The sequence below is a fragment of the Cydia pomonella genome, chromosome 27, assembly GCF_033807575.1.
Source record: "Cydia pomonella isolate Wapato2018A chromosome 27, ilCydPomo1, whole genome shotgun sequence".
NCBI classification, from domain to species: domain Eukaryota; kingdom Metazoa; phylum Arthropoda; class Insecta; order Lepidoptera; family Tortricidae; genus Cydia; species Cydia pomonella.
The window spans coordinates 1-20,867 of NC_084729.1; the positions used below are offsets into that span (position 1 = coordinate 1).

A 20,867-nucleotide genomic window follows, 5' to 3' on the forward strand; every position below is an offset into this window, starting at 1 on the left:
CCTAAAGAACTTGCGATCGTTACAAAAATAATCATGAAGATAGATTGAGGTATCTACAAAAGTACTTCAGTGAAACAACCGGATCTGATAGATGCTCGCTTATTACTGGTATTTGTACATTACAAGTCGCCTCGCCTGTGTGCGCGCGGACGCACACATGCAAATACACCACATCGATCTTAAGCGAACCGGTAAAATTTTGTAACAATGTTTGCACAAAAGAAAATTGCTCTTAAAAATGCGTAATGTTATTTTTGCTTTGATCGAACTTTGTTACTAATCACTTTTTTACTAAAAAATACTAAAAATAATAATTCGGTCATCCACTCGGGCTCAGCGAGCTGCGTTCGGAGAAGAATCTGACTAAACGCCTTGAATTTTAAATGTATAATATCTAGTTTATATTTTAATGGTTTTAATTTTTCTCAAGAAAATTATAATATACAGCTAGAAAGACAACCAATAGCACTTAATTTTTTTATTTATTTGATAAAAGAAGGCAACGAAAAGAATTTTGACCCAAGTGTTCTATTTTTTCCATATTACAATACGTATGTATTACATACAATAATATCCTGGCTTTCCACCAGAGAAGGATCTTCATTCATTCAAGGGAGAGGGAGGGTATGGTGCATGAAGCGTAAGAACCCTTATACATATGAAGCATAAGGACCCTTCTCTTTGGAAAACCACATGTGATGAAATTGTATCAGAGTAATTAGAAAAAGAGTTAGTACCTACCTCTGATAGAACCAAGTATGTCTCTGATGACTCCACCGATGTCACCTCCCCCGCCGCCGGTCACGACCCCGCCCCCTCCACCGGTAACCACCCCTCCCCCGCGAACACCCTATAACACAAATAAAAAATACAGTTTTTATACTAAACTCAAATATTTAAAAGAGTAAACCGGAGATCGATTCCAATTTAACAATATGTTATTGTTTTGCTCTGGTGAGCCATTAAATAATCTCAGAAGCAGAATTATTGATAAGTTAATTTATTTTCTGAGCTTCAAGGGGTAGACCTCGGCGAACTGATAAAATCGGTTAAATCCTGGGGCCTATTTCGGTATAAACGGTTTTAGACTAATATTATTAGTCCACGAACTGTCAAGTTGTATGGGTTACCGCTCTAATAATATTAGACTAAGACCGTTTGAAAAATGGGCCCCTGAAAGAAAACTTTGTAGCCACAGTTAATTTACTGCCATCTTTCAACACATGATTAAAACTTTTAGAATACCATTTGACTTTGATCCTTATTCTTTCACAAATGTGGTAAATTTGTTAAATATCAAAAAGTGGCGCCATCTAATAGATCAAACGCCAAAGGTATGGCAGTATCGTTTCGAGCGATGGCGCCACAACCTTTAGGTTGTGCCCGGTAAGATGGCGCCACTTTTTGATATTTAACAAGTTTAACACATATCGGTGAAAGAATAATAAGGATCAAATCAAATGGCGTTCTAAAAGTTTTAATCACGTGTAGAAAGATGGCAGTAAATTGATTGTGGCTACAAAATTTTCGTTGACTAGAGAGACACAAAGCGTTTCGTTGTCGAAGCGATAGCGATTGTCACGTGTTGGCGAGGCCAGCTAGTTGCATGCGCGATGCCGGCCCTATTCGAATACCTGTACACTGTGTACACTCCTTTTTTGAAGAACCCCATAGGTACGGTTAGCCCCTCGAGAATATCCCGGCAGCGGACCTCATTCCATGGCCACAGCGTTTGCGAGACGAAATTCCTCTTAAGCCGCACAACCATTTAAGTTTTTTAGTACTATTTTTCTTTTACTCATAGAACTGTGAATATAACGTAGTCCAATCGCTGTCATCAGACGCCTGTGCTCAGCAGTGGGACACATAGTCTGGTAATAATGACGTAGGAGTTGAGACACTTACCCCTCCATGTTCTACGGTGGGTATGGGGGCAGGGCTGGCCGAGGCCGTAGCCATCTGAAAAAAAAATACAATTCAAACATGCAAAAACTTATCCAAAAGTACAAAAGCTTAAAAACCGGCGACACAATGGCGGCAGCATTGACGCAACACTTAATAAACGCAGGCTTCGTCAGGTGAACACAAACTCATAATCAGCTACAGGCTTCCTCGGCTTTCATCGTCGTTCGTCGGGTTTAAATCTTCTCGGGTCAGAGGTGTAGGGTTAGAGCCGGTGTAGCTTTATTTGACGTTCATAAGCGCATTGTAATATGCCTACTTGAATATTAAACTATCTTTATCTTTGTCACAATACAATACAATACAACGGTAAAATCTGCAACAGGCTTCGTCAACTTACTCTAAAGGATACAGTAAAACGCAACGACGAGACATCCGAACGTCATCTTAAATCGTTATCGTTCATTGACTTATATCTAAGGACGGGCCTTACCGGCACTAAAGGGACCCACTGGCGGTTTAGCATAAGTTGGGTTCTCGCGCGCGCGAGTCCATACTTGAAGTCGCGCTAGATGTACGGAGTCGCGCGCGAGAATGCAACTCATGCTAGCAGGTCTGACTAACAGTCCGCCGGACGGTATCGGCCTGTCAGTTACAATAAAAAGTTGACAGTTCCGAACAACTGACAGGCCGCTACCGTCCGGCGGACTGTTAATCAGTGGGTCCCATTAGAATGGTGCTAGTTCAGCGTATCAGTCAGGAATTCGAGCCAATCGTGCAGTCTAACGCAACTAGTTGCGACCAATCGCACGCGTGATGCGAACTCATCAACCAATCGCGTTGTGGTGTTACACTGCACGATCGGCTCGAATTCGTGTGAGTGACACAGCTGTACTGGCCCCATTCTTATTGCCCGTAAGGCCCGCCCTTAGATATATGTCAATGTTATCATTAATTTTATCATATTTTTTCTCACTTCTTTCTCATTTTAGTGTCATTTCTCCATTCCTTTTTAGTGTAGTATTTGTTTATTCCTATAAAGTATGTATGTGTTTTTTGTCTTTTCTTTTTGGTACCTTGTTGTACATGTTTCTCGCATTTTCACCCTTTCAAAGTCCCTCGCTTTCTCTTCAAAGGTTGACTGGAATATTCGCCCTTGTACTTAAGAGGGGAAGTATAGGACATACTGGGCCATACAAAAACAGAAAACTTTTTCTCTTCTCCTTGATTTATATGTTATCGACATAATGAAAAACTAGGCTTATAGTTTTCCTATTTAACAAAATTTTCAAAACAAAAATAATCAAAAAAAAACCTAGAATATTTTATGCTAAGCGATCGACATCAAAATCAAAGTGATCTATTAAGATTTAGTTAGTGGAAACCGTTTCCTCCCGAAATGAAATTTCATAGAAGAAATACCGTTATTTCGTTAGGATCGCAAAACTATACTTCCCTCTTTTTTTATTGTTTAGAAACACATACAAAAGTACCATAGTTAAAAACTACTAAGTACCCCTAAATCGTGGGTTCAAATCTCGGCCCTACCATTTAAAGAGCTCAAAAATGGTTTTTCTATTTCTCAGTGAAACATGTATTTCATACAATTTTTATTTTTTATTCTTTGACACTTGGGGAGCCCTTACACCTCCAAATCTTATTAATGGGTATTATCATCTTTCTTAGACCGTGGGGACCTTACACATCTCAAAACTTAATGTATTAACCGTGGAGACTATACGTCTCTGTAATATTATATCATATACCTGACTTGTTTGGATACATACTATTAGTTATGTAAACTATAGCATTCGTTTATGAGACTGCTAGCTTAACAGTCCAGACGCGATTGATTTATGTAGTATAAATTTCATTTTGACACTTGGAGAGACTTTACACCTCCAAACCTTATGAGTATTAGTACTCTGACATTGGGGACCTTTTACATCCCCAGACTTGTATTTTTAACTATAGAGATTAATACATCTCTGTTGTATTGTAGTAATTGACGACCGTTTGGCCTAGTGGGTAGTGACCCTGCCTACGAAGCTGATGGTCCCGGGTTCAAATCCTGGTAAGGGCATTTATTCGTGTGATGAGCATGGATATTTGTTCCTGAGTCATGGGTGTTTTCTATGTATTTAAGTATTTATAAATTTTATATATTATATATATCGTTGTCTAAGTACCCTCAACACAAGCCTTATTGAGCTTACTGTGGGACTTAGTCAATTTGTGTAATAATGTACTATAATATTTATTATTTATTATTTATAATTATTTATTTCAAGATTATGTTGTTATGTATTTTTCATGTCACTATATGATGTTACTATAAATGTTGTATTGACTTGTAAAAGAACCCTTGAGGTCTACTTACAGAATCAATTTTTGAATTTTGAATTTCTAGTAATTCGCGCCGATCTGAAAAAGCACGATTCACCAAAATTTTTTCAATTGAAAAGGCTTATAAACCATAGAATTATATAAAGAGGACTCATAGACGACTATTAAAAATTCGACGCGAATATATAATTTCAAGATGACGACAGTATTTTTTTTTTTTACTATGGATTTATGTTAAATGGCCTCTCAAATGCTAAACTTGATCAAACTAAAAATGAAAAAGTTCTTGATGGTAGCCATTTATTACAATTAACGGATTCATATTAAGCGGCCTTTCAGATCCTCAGTTATCAGTTTTAGTCACAGTCAGACTAATTATGAACAAATTCAAGACGGCGAACTTTGTCGGGACTCCCTCTGGTCGCATAACAACTTTTATCATATTTTTTTATCGTCATAACACTTTATGCATACAATTGTAAGTCATAAAAAATCCTTAGTCAGAATTATTCCTGAGCATAACTGGGTTTTTGTCATAAATGAGTTATGTCATAATTTTTATAGTCATATATTTAATTCGCATACAAATTTAGGTTAGGTTCGTTAGGTATGCACAAAAAATATATGACAACTGCTATGTATGTCATCAAATATTATTGCTAAAAATGTATGACACAATATAATATGACTTTTAATTTGTATGATGAATGATGATTATGACACAAGTTGTTATGCGTATCAAAGATATGACAAACTTTTATGCAACCCAATATGGACCCAACTTTGTCAATTCTAACAATATGTTTGAGTTGGTAGGATTACAACCATGGCAATTACAACAAGTCAAGCCCTTCAACGCGGTACTAACCCCCACAAACTTCAAACTCTAAAAGACGATGTCCATTTTTTGTATTAAAAGTTCTTTCGTACTCCCTGCGATCTCAACTCCCTCACTCGGACCGGTGGTATACCTACCTAATAATATAATGTTTGATATGCCATCTAAAACGCCCCGATTTCCGCTGACGGCATTTCCACGTTGTATCGCAATGCTGATACGTTGTGCAAGGAAGCCGCCAGCTCATCGGTCACCGTTACGTCAACGCTAGGACCCCATGGACCTAAACTTTCAATGCAAAATGGTACAAAATGGCTCTACCAAGGCTCTTACATTTATTATTTCAAAATTTCGGCGCTTTCCGCCGCTCCGCCCGCCTTTACATTGGTCCGCTGGAGATGGGACGGTGCCAGTGTGTCTACGCAGGTAGCATCCCACACTAACATCCGTCCCAAGCTCCAAGGAACTCTTGCCATCATCCCTGATAATACCAGTCGGGTCAAAAGAAATATTAATAATTTTTTTTTAAAAGCTTAAAACTTACCAGAGACAAAACAACCAGCACTTTCACCGACATCCTCGCTTCTCAAACTCAAACAGTAAAAGATCCCCTTTTATATTGCAGTTCAACAAAAGATGCATCTTGTTGTCACAGTTGCGGATAATAGATAATAATATTATTTCAGTTATCGTCTGGTGAAGATTAGTCATGTAATAACATGTTTAAATAGTGCAATTTTTTGGTCGTGCGTAATGTTTTGGTCTGTCTTCTTTGACATGTTTTTCTATACCACGTGTACGGGTGGACGCTTGACAACTTTATGATACTAAAAGCTCGTAACGCAGTGAAATAATATTAGATTGTTAACCAAGGGATGGAAGGCACCCATCTCTGTCGAGGTAGTTTTATATAGGCAGAGACTGAAATGGTGCATTTCACTCTACTTGTCATTTGGAATACGACACATGTGCATTCAAAAGAAACACGGCTAAGTATAAACTTCAGTAGTATTTCTTGAGGATACTTTCAATTAACAATTATTTACAATAACAATATACATAATGGATATATATACAGATGATTACTACAACTAGCTTATATGTAAAATAGGCCCTTGAGGCATTGTACCGATGATGCTGGCGGCATTTCCTCGTTGTATCGCAATACTGATACGTTGTGCGAGGAAGCCGCCAGCTCTTCGGTCACCAGACGTTTCGCGATTTCTCCAAAAAACTTGTGCGCGCTGGGACCCCATGGACCTTGAGTTTCAACGCCAAATGGTACAAAAATAACAATTTCGATAAAAAATATTGTTTTTGTAATGGGGAGTTAATTTTCAGAATTGAAATTGTACATTAATCCATTTAAAACCAAAACTGTATTGCTTATCATAAAAAAGAGAAATAAAACGTACTCAGAAAGTACAGTGCTCTCGAGAAGAAACGTATCAATTTCTGTACACTTTTTAGAACAACAACGACCCACTTTCAGAGAATGATGACAAATGAAAAACATGTATTGTTAGAAAATATAACACTTCATTTTTTTTTCAGTTTCAATACATTTGGGTGTATTGTATATTTTAGAAATGCTGGCAGTTTGAAAACTGTATGTCAAAGTTTCTATAATTTAAAACCAAGACAAATTTCCTGTTAGAATTGTATACAACTTTCAATGTGCCCTCAGTGACAACGAGATCATACTCGTACCAGGCTTCGTGTATTATCTTATAATGAAGGCTACTTCTCCTGCGACTGTTTTTGGTAGGTACTATAAATTTAATCCATTGACACATTTATCTAAGGTCGGGCCTTACGGGCACTAAGAATGGTGCTAGTTCAGTGGTGTCACTCACGAATTCAAGCAAATCGTACAGTCTAACGCAACTAGTTGCGACCAATCGCGTTATGGCGTTAGACTGCACGATTGGCTCGAATTCATGTGCGTGACACCGCTTTACTGGCCCCATTCTTATAAGGCCCGTCCTTAGATATATGTCAATGATTTAATCGCTTTCGTATTAAAGTACTGTATTAAATAAAGTTTCAGTAAGACCTAAGTAACGCAGTGGATAAACTAAATATTTATTTCATTTATTAATTGCTATTTAATTGTTATTTAATCTGCTTTCATTAGATGACGATTTTAATTCAGTTTCTTTATATCTTTTCATGCAAAATTACATATATAGTTTGTGTACAGTATTCACAACGAGGCGCTTGATGGCCGGCGCTTCTGTCTCCCGGCAACTAGACTTAGCAGGAGACCTTAGTCCATGCCCAAAGGGAGATTACTACTAACTTAAGGGTATTAAAACATAAGACTAACAATAAAAATACTACTATACAATACAATATAAATACTCTTTATTGAACACCTCAATACAGAAACAATACAAATAATACAGCTCATTAAGAAGAACCAAACAACAGGCGGTCTAATGGCTAAAAAAACCGGGCAAGTGCGAGTCGGACTCGCGTACGAAGTGTTCAGTACCATTATTTATAAAAACGGCAAAAAAAATGTTCGTTGTATGGGAGCCCCCCTTAAATATTCATTTTATTCTGTGTTTAGTATTTGTTGTTATAGCGGCAACAGAAATACATCATCTGTGAAAATTTCAACTGTCTAGCTATCACGGTTCATGAGATACAGCCTGGTGACAGACGGACGGATGCCGCTATAATCGTACTGAGGCGTCTATTTCGCAATCCGTCGGCGAACTTTTTTATAGCTAGCGGCTCGAGACTATACTAACTTCAAGGATGCGGTACGTGCTGCACAGGACGAAGAGTCAGCGCAGCCAGAGACCAATACGATGTTAAATTTCAGAGGTAAGTCATTCCACAGAAACCAGTACCATGGCCACGGATACCGAGGATATAGACCATATAGAGGTCTTCCGAATACCTCAAATCGAGGACATCAACAGTATAGAGGAAATTTCAATGCCTCGACTCGAGGTTACCAACAGTATAGAGGTAACTATAACATGCCTACGTATAACAGATACCAGTCCCGCGGCAGCTATGTAAGATCGCGTTCGAATCGCGGTCGAGTTTCTCGTGGTAGGGGACAGGTACTTGCTACGACTCATGTAAACAACGAACTTACACAGCCAAGTACGGGTGAGTTTTTTCGTGCCTAAAGAGCATGTATTAACCTTTGACGATAATATCGGATACGTATTTTTAAACACAACACATAAAGAGTGTTCGTGGTTAGTCGACACTGGAGCTTCGCTATCAGCTATTAAATCCGAGGCGTTACCGAACATACTATTGTATACAACCAAGACATACCGGTACGCGGTCTAGGCGGTACTTTACATTCCCATGCATATACGTACATTTCATTACTTACTCCGAATGGCTATTCAATCGAACATAAATTTCATATTTTCGACAATTTACCTGTAAAATCAGACGGAATTATCGGGTTCGACTTTTTAAAGATAAATAAAGCTAACATTGACTTAGAAATCTTTCAATTAACATTAAGAAACCAAAACATATCGACAACTGTGCCAATTTACGGTTCGACAAAAGTTAGCCGTGATCATTTATCGATTCCCGCTCGCAGCGAATCTATTCATTATATTAGGTTAGATAAAACAATACTAGAGGATTGTGTCGTATGCCCGCAAGAGTTACAGGAAAACGTGCTTCTAGCAGGATTAATAGTAAAACCACGTAACAATGTAATCCCTATTAAAATTCTAAATGCTAGCCATAACAACATAACAATACCTACATTTCAACCTACATTGTATTCATTAAACGAATACAACATGTGTCAATTCAGCAAGTGCGACTCAAGTTCCGTTCGGGCTAAAGAGTTGTTATCGTTATTGAAACTTGACCATTTGCAACATAATGAGCGTGGAAACATTGAAGCTATTTGTTCTAAGTATGCTGACATATTTCATCTACCAGGGGATAAACTTACAAGTACTTCTGTGTGCGAACATACGATTAAGGTTAAAGAGAATTGTAGTCCGGTGTATGTAAAACCTTATAGGGTGCCTAAGAGTCAACAACAGGAAATACAAAAGCAAATTAAACGAATGATCGATGATGACATAATTGAAGAAACGCGAAGCGAATGGTCTAGTCCTATTCTATTAGTACCGAAAAAGGGATTGAATAAAGATAAAAAAGAGTGGAGATTAGTAATTGATTACCGTAAATTAAATGAGAAATTAGAAGACGATAAATTCCCGCTACCCAATATCACGGAAATATTGGATTCACTTTCTGGTGCCATATACTTTTCACACTTAGACCTCAGCCAATCATATTATCAAGTCAAGCTTACCCCAGATTGTCGTAAATACACAAGTTTTACCACAAATACAGGCCAATATTCCATGAAAAGATTACCGATGGGCCTGCGCACTAGTGCTAGTACCTTTTCTAGAGTAATGACAGTAGCTATGTCTGGGTTAAATTTTGAAAAATGTTTCGTGTACCTTGACGACCTTGTAATTTTTGGACGAAATTTAGAGATTCATAACAAAAACCTTTTAGATGTTTTTGAAAGGCTAAGACAAGTAAATTTAAAATTAAATCCGACCAAGTGTCAATTCTTAAAAACTGAACTTCTTTACTTGGGTCACGTGGTTTCAGCAAAAGGTGTTTTACCGGACCCTGAAAAAATTAAAATCGTAAAAAATTACCCAATACCAACAAATGCCGATGAAGTTAGACGGTTCATAGCATTCTGTAACTACTATAGAAAATTTATAAAACACTTTGCTAATATTACGTTGCCATTAACTAATCTGTGTAAAAAAGGATGTACCTTTCAATTTCACCCAAGAATGTTATCAAAGTTTTAAACATTTAAAAGATAAACTTATTCCCCCACCTATACTACAAATACTCCGGATTTTAGCGAAGATAAAAATTTTATTCTCCAAACAGACGCGTCAGTACAGCTGTAGGATGGTTTTATGTAATTACGATATGAGACCGGTGGCGTACGCCAGTCGACCATTAAATAAAGCTGAAAAAAAATTACCCGACGATACAAAAGAGTTACTAGCCGTAGTATGGTGGTAAAAATATTTCAGACCATATTTATTCGAAGGAAAATTCACAATCATGACAGACCATAAACCACTTATTTACCTTTTTGGGATGAAAGACCCTCAAGTAGGTTATTAAAATTTCGACTACTGTTAGAAGGAGTATGGATTTTAATGTCGGTTATGTGAAAGGCAAAGATAATGTAGTTTGCGGACGCATTATCACGTATAGTAATTACTTCTAACGAATTAAAAGAGATGAGTAATCAAATTATGACAGTGGTAACGAGAGCGCAAGCTAGGAGATTACAATCGGAAAGCGTGCAAAATGATATTCCTAATGTCGACACAAGCAAGCGGCCTGATCAACCGCGTGTTGTAGAGATATTAAGAATACCAGAAATGCAGTAGAAATGATGTTAGTAAAAGGCGAGAAAGTAAGCAACTTAGAAAAGAAAGGACAATTAATAATAAAAAGAAGGAATGTTTCAGTTATGATAAAAATAAAAATATAATATATGTAAATCTCGATTTTAGATTACACTTTACGCGAGTCGAATTTGTAACTAAATTGAGTGAGTACTGTAAAGAAATTGACGTCAAACAAATATGTATTATTAAAAATGATGAAAACGAGCTTTTTTATCAAACGAATAATACAAGAAATAAATAATTGTAAACAGTGGTCCGGCCCACACGTATGTGTATTAAGAGGAGTAAAAAGAATATACGATGATGACGAAAAAAAATTCATAATTAGTGACTACCATTTACTGCCCACAAGTGGCCCACGCGGGGGTACGTAGAAGTGATTAACAATATTAAGAGACGTTTCTACTGGCCATCAATAGAAAATGATGTCAGGGATTTCGTGCGAAAGGTGAGTCTTGTCAAAAATACAAACACTCTCGACATACCGTGGAGCCGATAGGTAGTGACGACTACAGCCTCGGCGGCATTTGATAAGGTATTTTAGATTTAATGGGACCGATCGATCAGGACGACGAAAATTATAAGTATATACTTACTATTCAGTGTGAGCTGAGCAAATTTGTAGAAGCTTACCCACTTAGAAATAAAGATTACGGTAAGTGTAGCACGTAGTTTAGTTAATAATTTTATATTAAGATATGGACCACCCAAGGCGATAGTTACGGACAGGGCACCGAATTCGTCTCGTCTACAATGAGTGAGGTATGTAAACTGTTAAAAATAGATAAACTACAATCAACAGCATATCATCATGAAACAATAGGTTCCCTCGAAAATAGTCACAAAAATCTAGGTTCTTATCTAAGGATACAGTGTAATAAATATCCAGAAACGTGGAGTTATTGGCTTCCATATTGGTGTTTCGCATATAATAACTCAGTACACACAGTAACAAAGTACACCCCGTTTGAACTTGTTTTTGGTAAATCATGTGAATTACCTTGTAGAGTAAGAAGTACAATTGAACCACTGTATAACCCTAGTGATTATAGTTTAGAGTTAAGGTATCGATTACAGACGGCACACAAAGACGCGCGCGAAAAACTTGATAAAGTGTAAACAGCTTAGGAAGTGTACTTACGATACAAAAGTGAACACAGTGAGTTATAAAAAGGACGATCTCGTCTTAGTGAAAAGTGAAACTGGGTACAAACTCGATACGCTGTACAAAGGACCATATAAAGTGATTAGATTAGAAAATCCTAATGTTGTAATTTCTCTCAACGGAAAAGAGGATACTGTTCATATTAATAGAACTAAATTGTTCGTTCCAGACAATTAACGTGTCTTAACTGTCATACCTATATTTTTATTATGTAAAACTATTACAATGTGTAAAATTCTTAAGTAATATTTTGTTAAAAAAAAAACAACAACTGTATTGTGTGACATGTTTGTACCAAGTACATTGTTTATATATGCGAAAAAAGAAAAAAAAATGTATAATATTTTTCTTTTTTTTTGTCAACCCCGGTGGTGTGGCGTGGTATATCATGTAGTGTGTTAGTTTTAAGAGATTAGTATTAAACGTAACGTCGAACATATCGGTTGTTTAACTTGATCCGTCTCCGCCGCTACTCCCCTCCTCAGAACGGACGGACGGAACGGACGGACGGACAGCGAAGTCTCAGTAATAAGGTCCTGTTTGAACCCTTTGGGTACGGAACCCTAAAAAACAATATCTTCCAGACAACCTTTAGGTAGCGAGTTTTCATAAATTTATGTAATGTCAATAGGTGGTTCCAGATGCAATAAAAGAAGTCTAGTACAAAATAATTAAACAATTTAAAAATTAAATAAAAATACCTACAATGTCAAAATTTATCAATTATTACAATTAAATATATCATGATGTCATCGGTTTCTTATAATATTTATAATCTAAGTAAGTAACGCTATAAAAACATTTATCCATAAAATAAAGAAATAAAATAATATAACATAAAATACATATAATGCCAGTTATAGGGAGAAGGAAGCAGATAAAAGTATTACAAAGCAAATATAAAGTGAAGTTAAATGAGTATTTTGAAATTATTAGGAGAAGAGGATAGTTTGTTACGCAAATAACTTGAATAAGTTTGTTCTAATTTAAATGAAATGAGGTAAATGTGTAGTTGAGGGCATTATATTTTAGCCGTTAAATTATGAGCAGGCTCGATCATGGGGTTATGGAGCTAGAATAAGGCCCAAAAGCAATTTGTGGGGGGTCTAGCTATATACTGGTCAACTCGTTTGCCAGAAAGTATGCGTGTCTATAGTGTAGGTATGTAACCACTACACAGAGTCAGCTGCAGAGAATAATGGAATTTGTATGCAAAATTACAGTCCCAAAATGGAGACTGCAATATTTTTCATTTAGGACTGACCATAAACTACGCACTTTTCGACCTATTTTTTAACCGACAAAGTCGACTATGCCGTCTATTTTTAAGAAAATCATGTTACTTAATTATAATAACAATAACCACGTTTATAAAAAGATATGACGTCAAGCTGGGAGCAATAAAAAAACAAAACAAATGATGTTAATAAAAACCTTTATTTAAGATATGAATACCGACTGGAAACTTACTTGGCATGCATTGTTAAGTTTGGTTATGGGTTATATATATTGCTTGTTTGTTAAATGCGGCTTGTGGCCTTGGTTTCTCTTACTTGTAACTGTGTGATAATAGAGTTACGAGTATTATAATTATATTAAAACACATGTGACCGCGGCCGGCAAATTTTTGTATATTTTTATACGACGTCGGTGGCAAACATCAAGCATACGGCTAGCCTGTTGGTAAGCAGTGTCCGTAGCCTATGTACGCCTGCAACTCCAGAGGAGTTACATGTGCGTTGCCGACCCTAACACTCCGCAGTCCGCACCCTCGTCGAGCTCTGGCAACCTTACTCACCGGCAGGAACACAAGACTATGAGTCGGGTCTAGTGTTATTTGGCTGCGGTTTTCTGTTAGGTGGAGTAAAATGACCCACTTTGTCGCTTGCCATAATTATTCGTATAAAAATACAAGCAAATCTCGTCCTTATGGCACGCGAAAAATTGGGCCAGCCGCGATCACATATTTTGTTACCTTTAGGCTGGTTTTAGTGTATGTCGCGCTGCCCGTCGCGGACCAATATGTATTAAGAGGAAAGGGGACGATCGATTCTCCATACAAAGGTAGTCCTCATTTCCTCTCCAGATATTGGCATTATGGAAAATATTTTTACAGAATTTTATGTATTTTAGTTATAGCTATGCCCGACCGTTTCATTTGTTTTGTTTTTTTTTTTAAATATGTATTATAAAAGTTAGGTGCAAAAACAGGTTTCATTCAAAATTTTAAATGCTCCTAACTCCTAACGCTTATAATAACGCCTATGTCGATACTCGGTAGCGACCCTGCCTATGAAGCCGATGGTCCTGGATTCGAATGCCGGTAATGAGCTGGTTTATTTGTGTGATAAGCAAAGACATTTAGTTCTGAGTCATGGGTGGTTTCTGTGTATTTACGTAGGTATTTGTATATTTGCGAGTTGTGAATGTGTGCGTGGGTACGTAAATACCAGAAAATAAAACTTTTTCACTTCGCATGCTCGAAAAGCTGGTGTTTAAGTCGCGTGTAAACGGCTTAAAGTTGCTTTTTATGTTCTAGTGCATAAAGTTAAATCATCTATTTAGACCCTTATTTACCCAGGCGTTACATTATGCTAAGACTAGCATAAAGTAACGCTGGTGACCTAGCGGTAAGAGTGACTTGCAATCCGGAGGTCGCGGGTTCAAACCCCGGCTTTTACCAATGAGTTTTTCATTTCATTTGATATTTACCATATTTTATATTTACCAGTCGCTTTTTCGGTAAAGGAGAACATCGTAAAAAAACCGGACTATTCCAATAAGGCTTAGTTTACCCTCTGGGTTGGAAAGTCAGATGGCAGTCGCTGTCGTAAAAACGAATGCCTACGCCAATTCTTGGGATTAGTTGCCAAGCGGACCCCAGGCTCCGATGAGCCATGGCAAAATGCCGGAACAACGCGAGGAAGATAGCATACAGCTTAGCTTAGCTTAAAGTACAAAACCTGGCAAACTGCCGTTGCTGGAGCTGGCGGCCGGCGCGCTCGCCTCCCCACGCGGCCGTGCGCGGGCCCGAGCACTGCTTACTTTACTCTTCAATAAATAAGGTAAAATAACCTTAAATGTTTAACATTTCTGTAATCCTTGTAATCGAAGTGAAATTATATAACTCGGGCGTAAATGCCCAATTTTACCTTGACCTACGCTATTATAATTGTCGATCATAAAGGTAAATAATCAGACACAGCACGTAAAAAAGTGGCTGTGACAGAATCGGACAGACAGACGGACATGACGAATCTATAAGGATTCCGTTTTTTCGCCATTTGGCTACGGAACCCTAACAAAAAGACTCACTAGAAAAATACAACAATTCCATGATAACGTAGCGTACACTGATTGTTCGCACGAGTGATAATAATAGCTTTGAAATACTATTTGGCCACTTCCGTAGGAAATTTGAGATCTTTTGCCCTATTAAGAAAGTACGTATTAAACTACGAGGAGCAAAGAATTTCTTTTGCATTTGGGGATGCTAGCAAGATTTTATCCGCAAAATGCTAGGCTAACACAGTTTATAAATAACTACAAATGTAAGCATAATAGTCTACTGACAAGGAAGGGTACCCAACTGTCCGACTCCGATTTGATTCATTTTGATATATGTTATAGAGTAGTCTAAAATAACGGACACGTATTCTTTTTTTAGCTGCCCAAACTCAACCTATTGGGAGAAATTGTCCTCTAACTCTAAAAAGTTACTAAATCTTCTAACTCCTATAGAAAGTGATGCTCAAGCAACTTGCTAATTAATGGCTTGAGTATAGGAGAAAGGAGAGTTTGAGAGCAGGAAAAAATAATGTACACATGTTTTGTTATATCTGCTTAAACTCAAGTTTTCCTAAACAAATTGACATTCGAAGTTTTATAATATCTTATCACTATAGTTACACATAAGGTTACACTATAGTTACACTTCATTCACTGTTGTTTCCGAATTGTTAATTGAAATTTAATATACCTATTGACATAATTTATTGTACATATTTTAATTTTGGTCATAATTGTAACTTTTAACCGATGTTGTCAGTGTATACATATATTAGTACTAATAAATAAATCTATATATCTATCTATTTTATCCTCACTTAAAATGGTGGGTTAAAATAGGTTACTTTATGCCCATGTTACATGTTCTACTAATAGGTAGATGTTTTATTTTTAAACTTTATTAAAAATAACAATTAATTGCAGCAGCGCTTTCTAGTGCCCATGCCAGCGCCATCTAGTTATATGTTGTCGTCGTCTTTACCTAAATCTCCGGTAAAATCCTCTTTTACTTCTTTTAACTACAGTCGTATTTTCTGTCGTCGTATCTATTTCATTCAATTTCATGTTAACAGTAAAAGGTATGGTATCACTATTATTAATGTTAAAATCTTTAATTTTATTGTTATTAAATTCAGTTTTACTTGCGTCTTTCAAGATAGTTTTATCAGCTTCCTCGACGCTATCTTTAACTTTAACATTATCTTTAATTTTGCTTAGTAAAAAATTGATTTGGCTTACTCTGTCAATGTGTGCTGTATTCGAAGTTTTATCTACAATTACTGATTTTGTTGTCTTACTTATGTTTGTTACAGTATCATTCCTAGCCGCGTAATTGGTAGCATAATCAGCTCTAAACGCCAAACCAGATTTTTTTTGGAATTTCAATGCTACTACTACTTTCACTTTCAGAACTAGCACGTGAAAAAAATGCTCGGTTATCTCTCTCAAGAGATTCTGAATCCAGGTAGTGATTTTTAGTTTTATTTTTAGATGATGACCTTAAAGTAACTTTTTCACTGTTAGCTGTAAAGTTTTGCTTACTTGACTTATCATCAATATTACTCAGATTTTTAACGTATTCAACTTGTTCTCTTACTTCATCTATTTGCTTTTCTATGTTTTTAATCATATATTTCACGTCTATAGGAGCTTCTGAATTATCAATGTTAAATGTGTCGTTTTTAATATATTTCCTGATGACTTGGTTTTCAAATTTATGGTCGTTTTCAAATTCACGGTTATTTTCAAAGCCTTTGTTAACATGTCCCCTTACATCTTCTATTTGCTTTTGTATTTTGTTAATCTTGCTTTTCAAATAAATAGTAGCTTCCGAATTATCAATTCGTAATGTATCGTTTTTGTTATATTTCCTCATGACTTTGTTATCAAATTCACGGTCATTTTCAAAGCCTTCGTGGACTTTTTCCCTAACATCTGCCATTTGCTTTTCTATTTTCTTAATCATATTTTTCACATCAATGGGAGTTTCCGAATTCTCAATTTCGAATGTGTCGTTCTTGATATATTTCCTCATGACTTTCTTTTCAAGTTTACGCTCATTTTTAAGGTTACTGTCATTTTCTAGTTCACTTTCTTTTTCAGCCTCTATATTCTCATTTTTTAATGTATCATTTTTGATATATATCCTAATGACTTTGTCTTCAAGTTTACGGTCATTTTTAAGTTTACTGTCGTTTTCAAGTTCACTGTCGTTTTCAGCTTCTGAATGATGAATTTCTAATGTGTCGTTTTTTAATATATTTCCTAATGACTTTGTCTTCAACTTTACGGTTGTTATCATGTTCAGGGTCGTTTTCGGCTTCTGAATTCTCGATTTCTAATGTGTCGTTATTGATATATTTCCTAATAACTTTGTTTTCAAGTTTACGGTCGTTTTGAAGTTTACTGTCATTTTCAAGTTCACTGTCGTTTTCATCTTCTGAATTCTCAATTTCTAATGTATCGTTTTTGATATATTTCCTGTTGACTTTATTTTCATGTTTACGGTCGTTTTCAACTTCACGGTAGTTTTCAGCTTCTGAGTTCTTAATTTCTACTGTGTCATTTTTAATATTTTTCCTGATGTCTTTGTTTTCAAGTTTACGATGATTTTTAAGTTCACTGTCGTTTTCATCTTCTGAATTCTCAATTTCTAATGTGTCGTTTTTGATATATTCCTAATGACTTTGTTTTCAAGTTTACGGTAATTTTTAAGTTCATGGTCGTTTTCAGCTTCTGAATGCTCAATTTCTAATTTGTCGTTTTTGATATATTTTCTGATAACTTTGTTTTCAAGTTTACGGTCAGTTTTAAGTTCATGGTTGTTTTCACGTTTACCGTTATTTTTAATTTTATGGGCGTTTACAAGTTCACGATTGTTTGTATGATTACGGTCGTTTTCAAGTTTACGGTTTTTTTTCAAGCTTTTCTTCGATTTCAAGATCATAGTCATTTTCATAACTTTCTATACTTAAACCTTCACCCGATATATTTGCAACGGTAACACTGACAACTCTTTTGTCATCTTTTTCTTCTTTCGCCTCCGGTATCTTTTTTTTCTTAATCGTTATGAACCTGTAATGAAACCGAATCTGATTAAATGGCGTTATGATCATTTGCGTCTATAATTAGCTCAAATATCATTTAAATAAATATCATATATATATATAACAGATAATCTTGAATTTTGAAACGTCACTTAGGCGAAAGAACTTTATAGCTTAAATATATCGACAGGTTACCACGAACCACCTCATTAATCATCAACAAGAATATTGGAAGCGTGCAACGGTGGTGGGGGAAGCCGGAACGATCACAGCGCTTGATGCAAAACTTTTATACTTAAAAGCATCATGCGTATCCCCAGGAAGAGGATCATGAAGTGGGCCATCAAAACATAATAAAACATAATTTTTTTTCATTGAATTTGTATCGAAACAACGACAGAGAAAACTTCCTGCAAGACTTAGCACTTTATCTACAAGTTAAGCTTATTTGAAGATTGTGAAACGCCAACGATGACTTTATTCGTCAGATAAGTGGCAAGCAGCTTATTCAGGACTTTACTTGGACATTGTGAAACAGGCCCTTGAAATAAATAACTACTACAATATAATAGAGATTTTTAAGTATCAATTCAATTTGGAGATGTGAAAGATCCCCATATGTCATAGAAATACAAATAAATAGATGTATGTGAAATTTGAACATATAGTATAGGAAATAGTGTAGATTTTGTTTCATTCAAAAAATAAAAACTAAAAAAATGCTACTCTGTCACAATTTGAATTTTATAAATACTATAAGTAGGACCGTGAGCAATTAAAATATATTTTACTTTTACGTTTGGTTTCGTTATTTTATACAAATTCTAGTTCTATAATAGGAAGTTTACGTACAGGATTATAATTTTGGCTTACCTTTCTATAGATAAGTACTTTGCAGTGGGATGATAACCTGCGACAGTCTTTTTCGATGCCTGTTGTTCTTCATTTGTCTTATCAGGTTCTTCATAATCTTCATTTGTCTCTCCAGATGACTGGCCTCGTAAATCAACTTCTTGGACGTTCTGTCCGCCCGTTAGTAACATGAAATCTGAATACGGTGAATCTATAGGTTTATCGCTATCATCTTTTGAAAGTTTTGGTTTTTTCGTTTGGGTTAGGGTAATTGAAGGAGTGAACTTATTTTTCTTTATATGTTTTCTCGAGACTTTTGAGGACTTTTTATTTTCAACTGTAGTTTTGTTGTCAGATTCAGGTTCAAAGGCTGGATTTATGGTCTCATCGGAAAGAGTTAGTCTAGTGATATCCTTATATTTGTTTAATTTAGTAAACGCTGTGACAGCTTCTCGGTCTTTTGGGATTCTGTTTCTATATTTATACCTTTTATTTACATGCTGGCTAGCATTGTACGTTTTTTTAGTTCTTTGAATTGGCCGCACATCACTAATTTCTTGTCGCTTATGTGCATTAAAACTTACTCTGTTTCTATAAACGTGTTTATCGCTTTTACTTGTATAATCCATTTCCAGTGACGTTAACGTTGTTGGGCGTGTTTGTCTGTTCCATTGTTTGCTACTTGATACTCTCCAGTAATCTTTGGCCATTTCTATCAGTTCGCGTTTAATGTTATAATTTAGTTTGGAAAAATGATCAAAAATTAAAGATCTCAATGTATGCCTCAAGACGTTTTCTAAACGCACATCTGTAGATCTTCCTAATTTTTCTAGATCTCTGAGTACTGCTCTCAACTTATCATGTCCACCGATGTACACAAAATCTCCTATGTCAAGTAAATCATTTTTTTCTCCATTATACTTTTTATTTTTAACGGTAATAATGGCTGTGTTCAAATGCTCACGCAACATATCAGCCTGCATTTCTCTCAAATCTTCCAATTGTTCGCTTAGATGTCTTCTCATATTACTACTACCAAACAACTCATGTAACTCACCATTTCTATTAATGTATCTCCTTGTTTCATCTCCAATAACAGCAAATACATCTTCAAGGTCATTATCGTTGTAGTTTTTTAATATCTTAGCAGCTTCTAATACAAAATCAGTAAATGCGATGCCATGATCATGAGTACTACTTCTCCTACCATTCCGGATTTCAATACCTTCTTTTATTTTTTCTAAAGCGTTTTGAACTTTGTCGATGACATCAAGGCCCGACGATTGGTCTCTTTTGCCGCCGAATTTCATTACTGTCTCGAGAGCTATGTTCACTTGTTTTTGCTCCATCGTCATAACTGTGTTTACTGTAACAATTATCGACAGTCATCGCGGTGCTGTAGTATACATTTATAACGGTTCGTTATAGACTAGAAAATAGTGATATTACTCGTAGTGATCTAGTGATAGGTAGATTAATTCATAAAATACGGGCAAATACAGCCTACATTGAGCGAGGCCCGACAACGACACGCTCTTGGCCGGGTTTTTTATAACCTTTTAACTTACAGAACCCAAACTAACAATTTATATAAGTAGATCACTATCGCAACAATATAAAAAACGCAATTTTAGTTACGAGTTAACGGATTAACGAATTAAAGGTACCCAGCTCGTTAGCATGAAATCAGTACTCTAAATACATACATTATACATAAAAATTATCGTAATTACCAAAAACACCAGCCACCACCATGTACACGATCATTTTCATTTCAAACATCTAAACTGTAATCGATTTCTTGCAAATAAAATTTTAACAGTAAAAGTATTATTTCGCAACCCACGTGGAGCGCTGGATGAAATGCGATTTTTACACTTGCTCAATATGACCAACCCGTTATCGGTTTGACAAATATACCTACCCTAAATTCTCCTTCTCCTTTAGTACACAAGTTTGCTTTAAAT

At 36.0% G+C, this 20,867-nt stretch overlaps 2 protein-coding genes across 2 annotated transcripts; both read right to left on the reverse strand.

Moving 5' to 3' along the window:
- Positions 1-741: 741 nt before the first annotated feature.
- Positions 742-17,303, reverse strand: LOC133532812 (uncharacterized; the record flags this gene model as incomplete). The annotated part of the gene is made up of 3 exons (XM_061871662.1): positions 16,599-17,303; positions 1,906-1,959; positions 742-850 (listed from the first exon to the last, which is right to left on the reverse strand). Coding segments are annotated over exons 1-3 (868 nt in total), but the record flags the coding sequence as incomplete, so codon positions are not given.
- On the reverse strand, positions 17,258-20,116 carry LOC133532706 (uncharacterized). The gene is made up of 2 exons (XM_061871480.1): positions 18,922-20,116; positions 17,258-18,076 (listed from the first exon to the last, which is right to left on the reverse strand). Exons 1-2 carry the CDS (start codon positions 19,923-19,925, stop codon positions 17,908-17,910), a joined length of 1,173 nt encoding a protein of 390 aa, XP_061727464.1. The 5' UTR covers positions 19,926-20,116; the 3' UTR covers positions 17,258-17,907.
- Between the last annotated feature and the right edge of the window lie 751 nt (positions 20,117-20,867).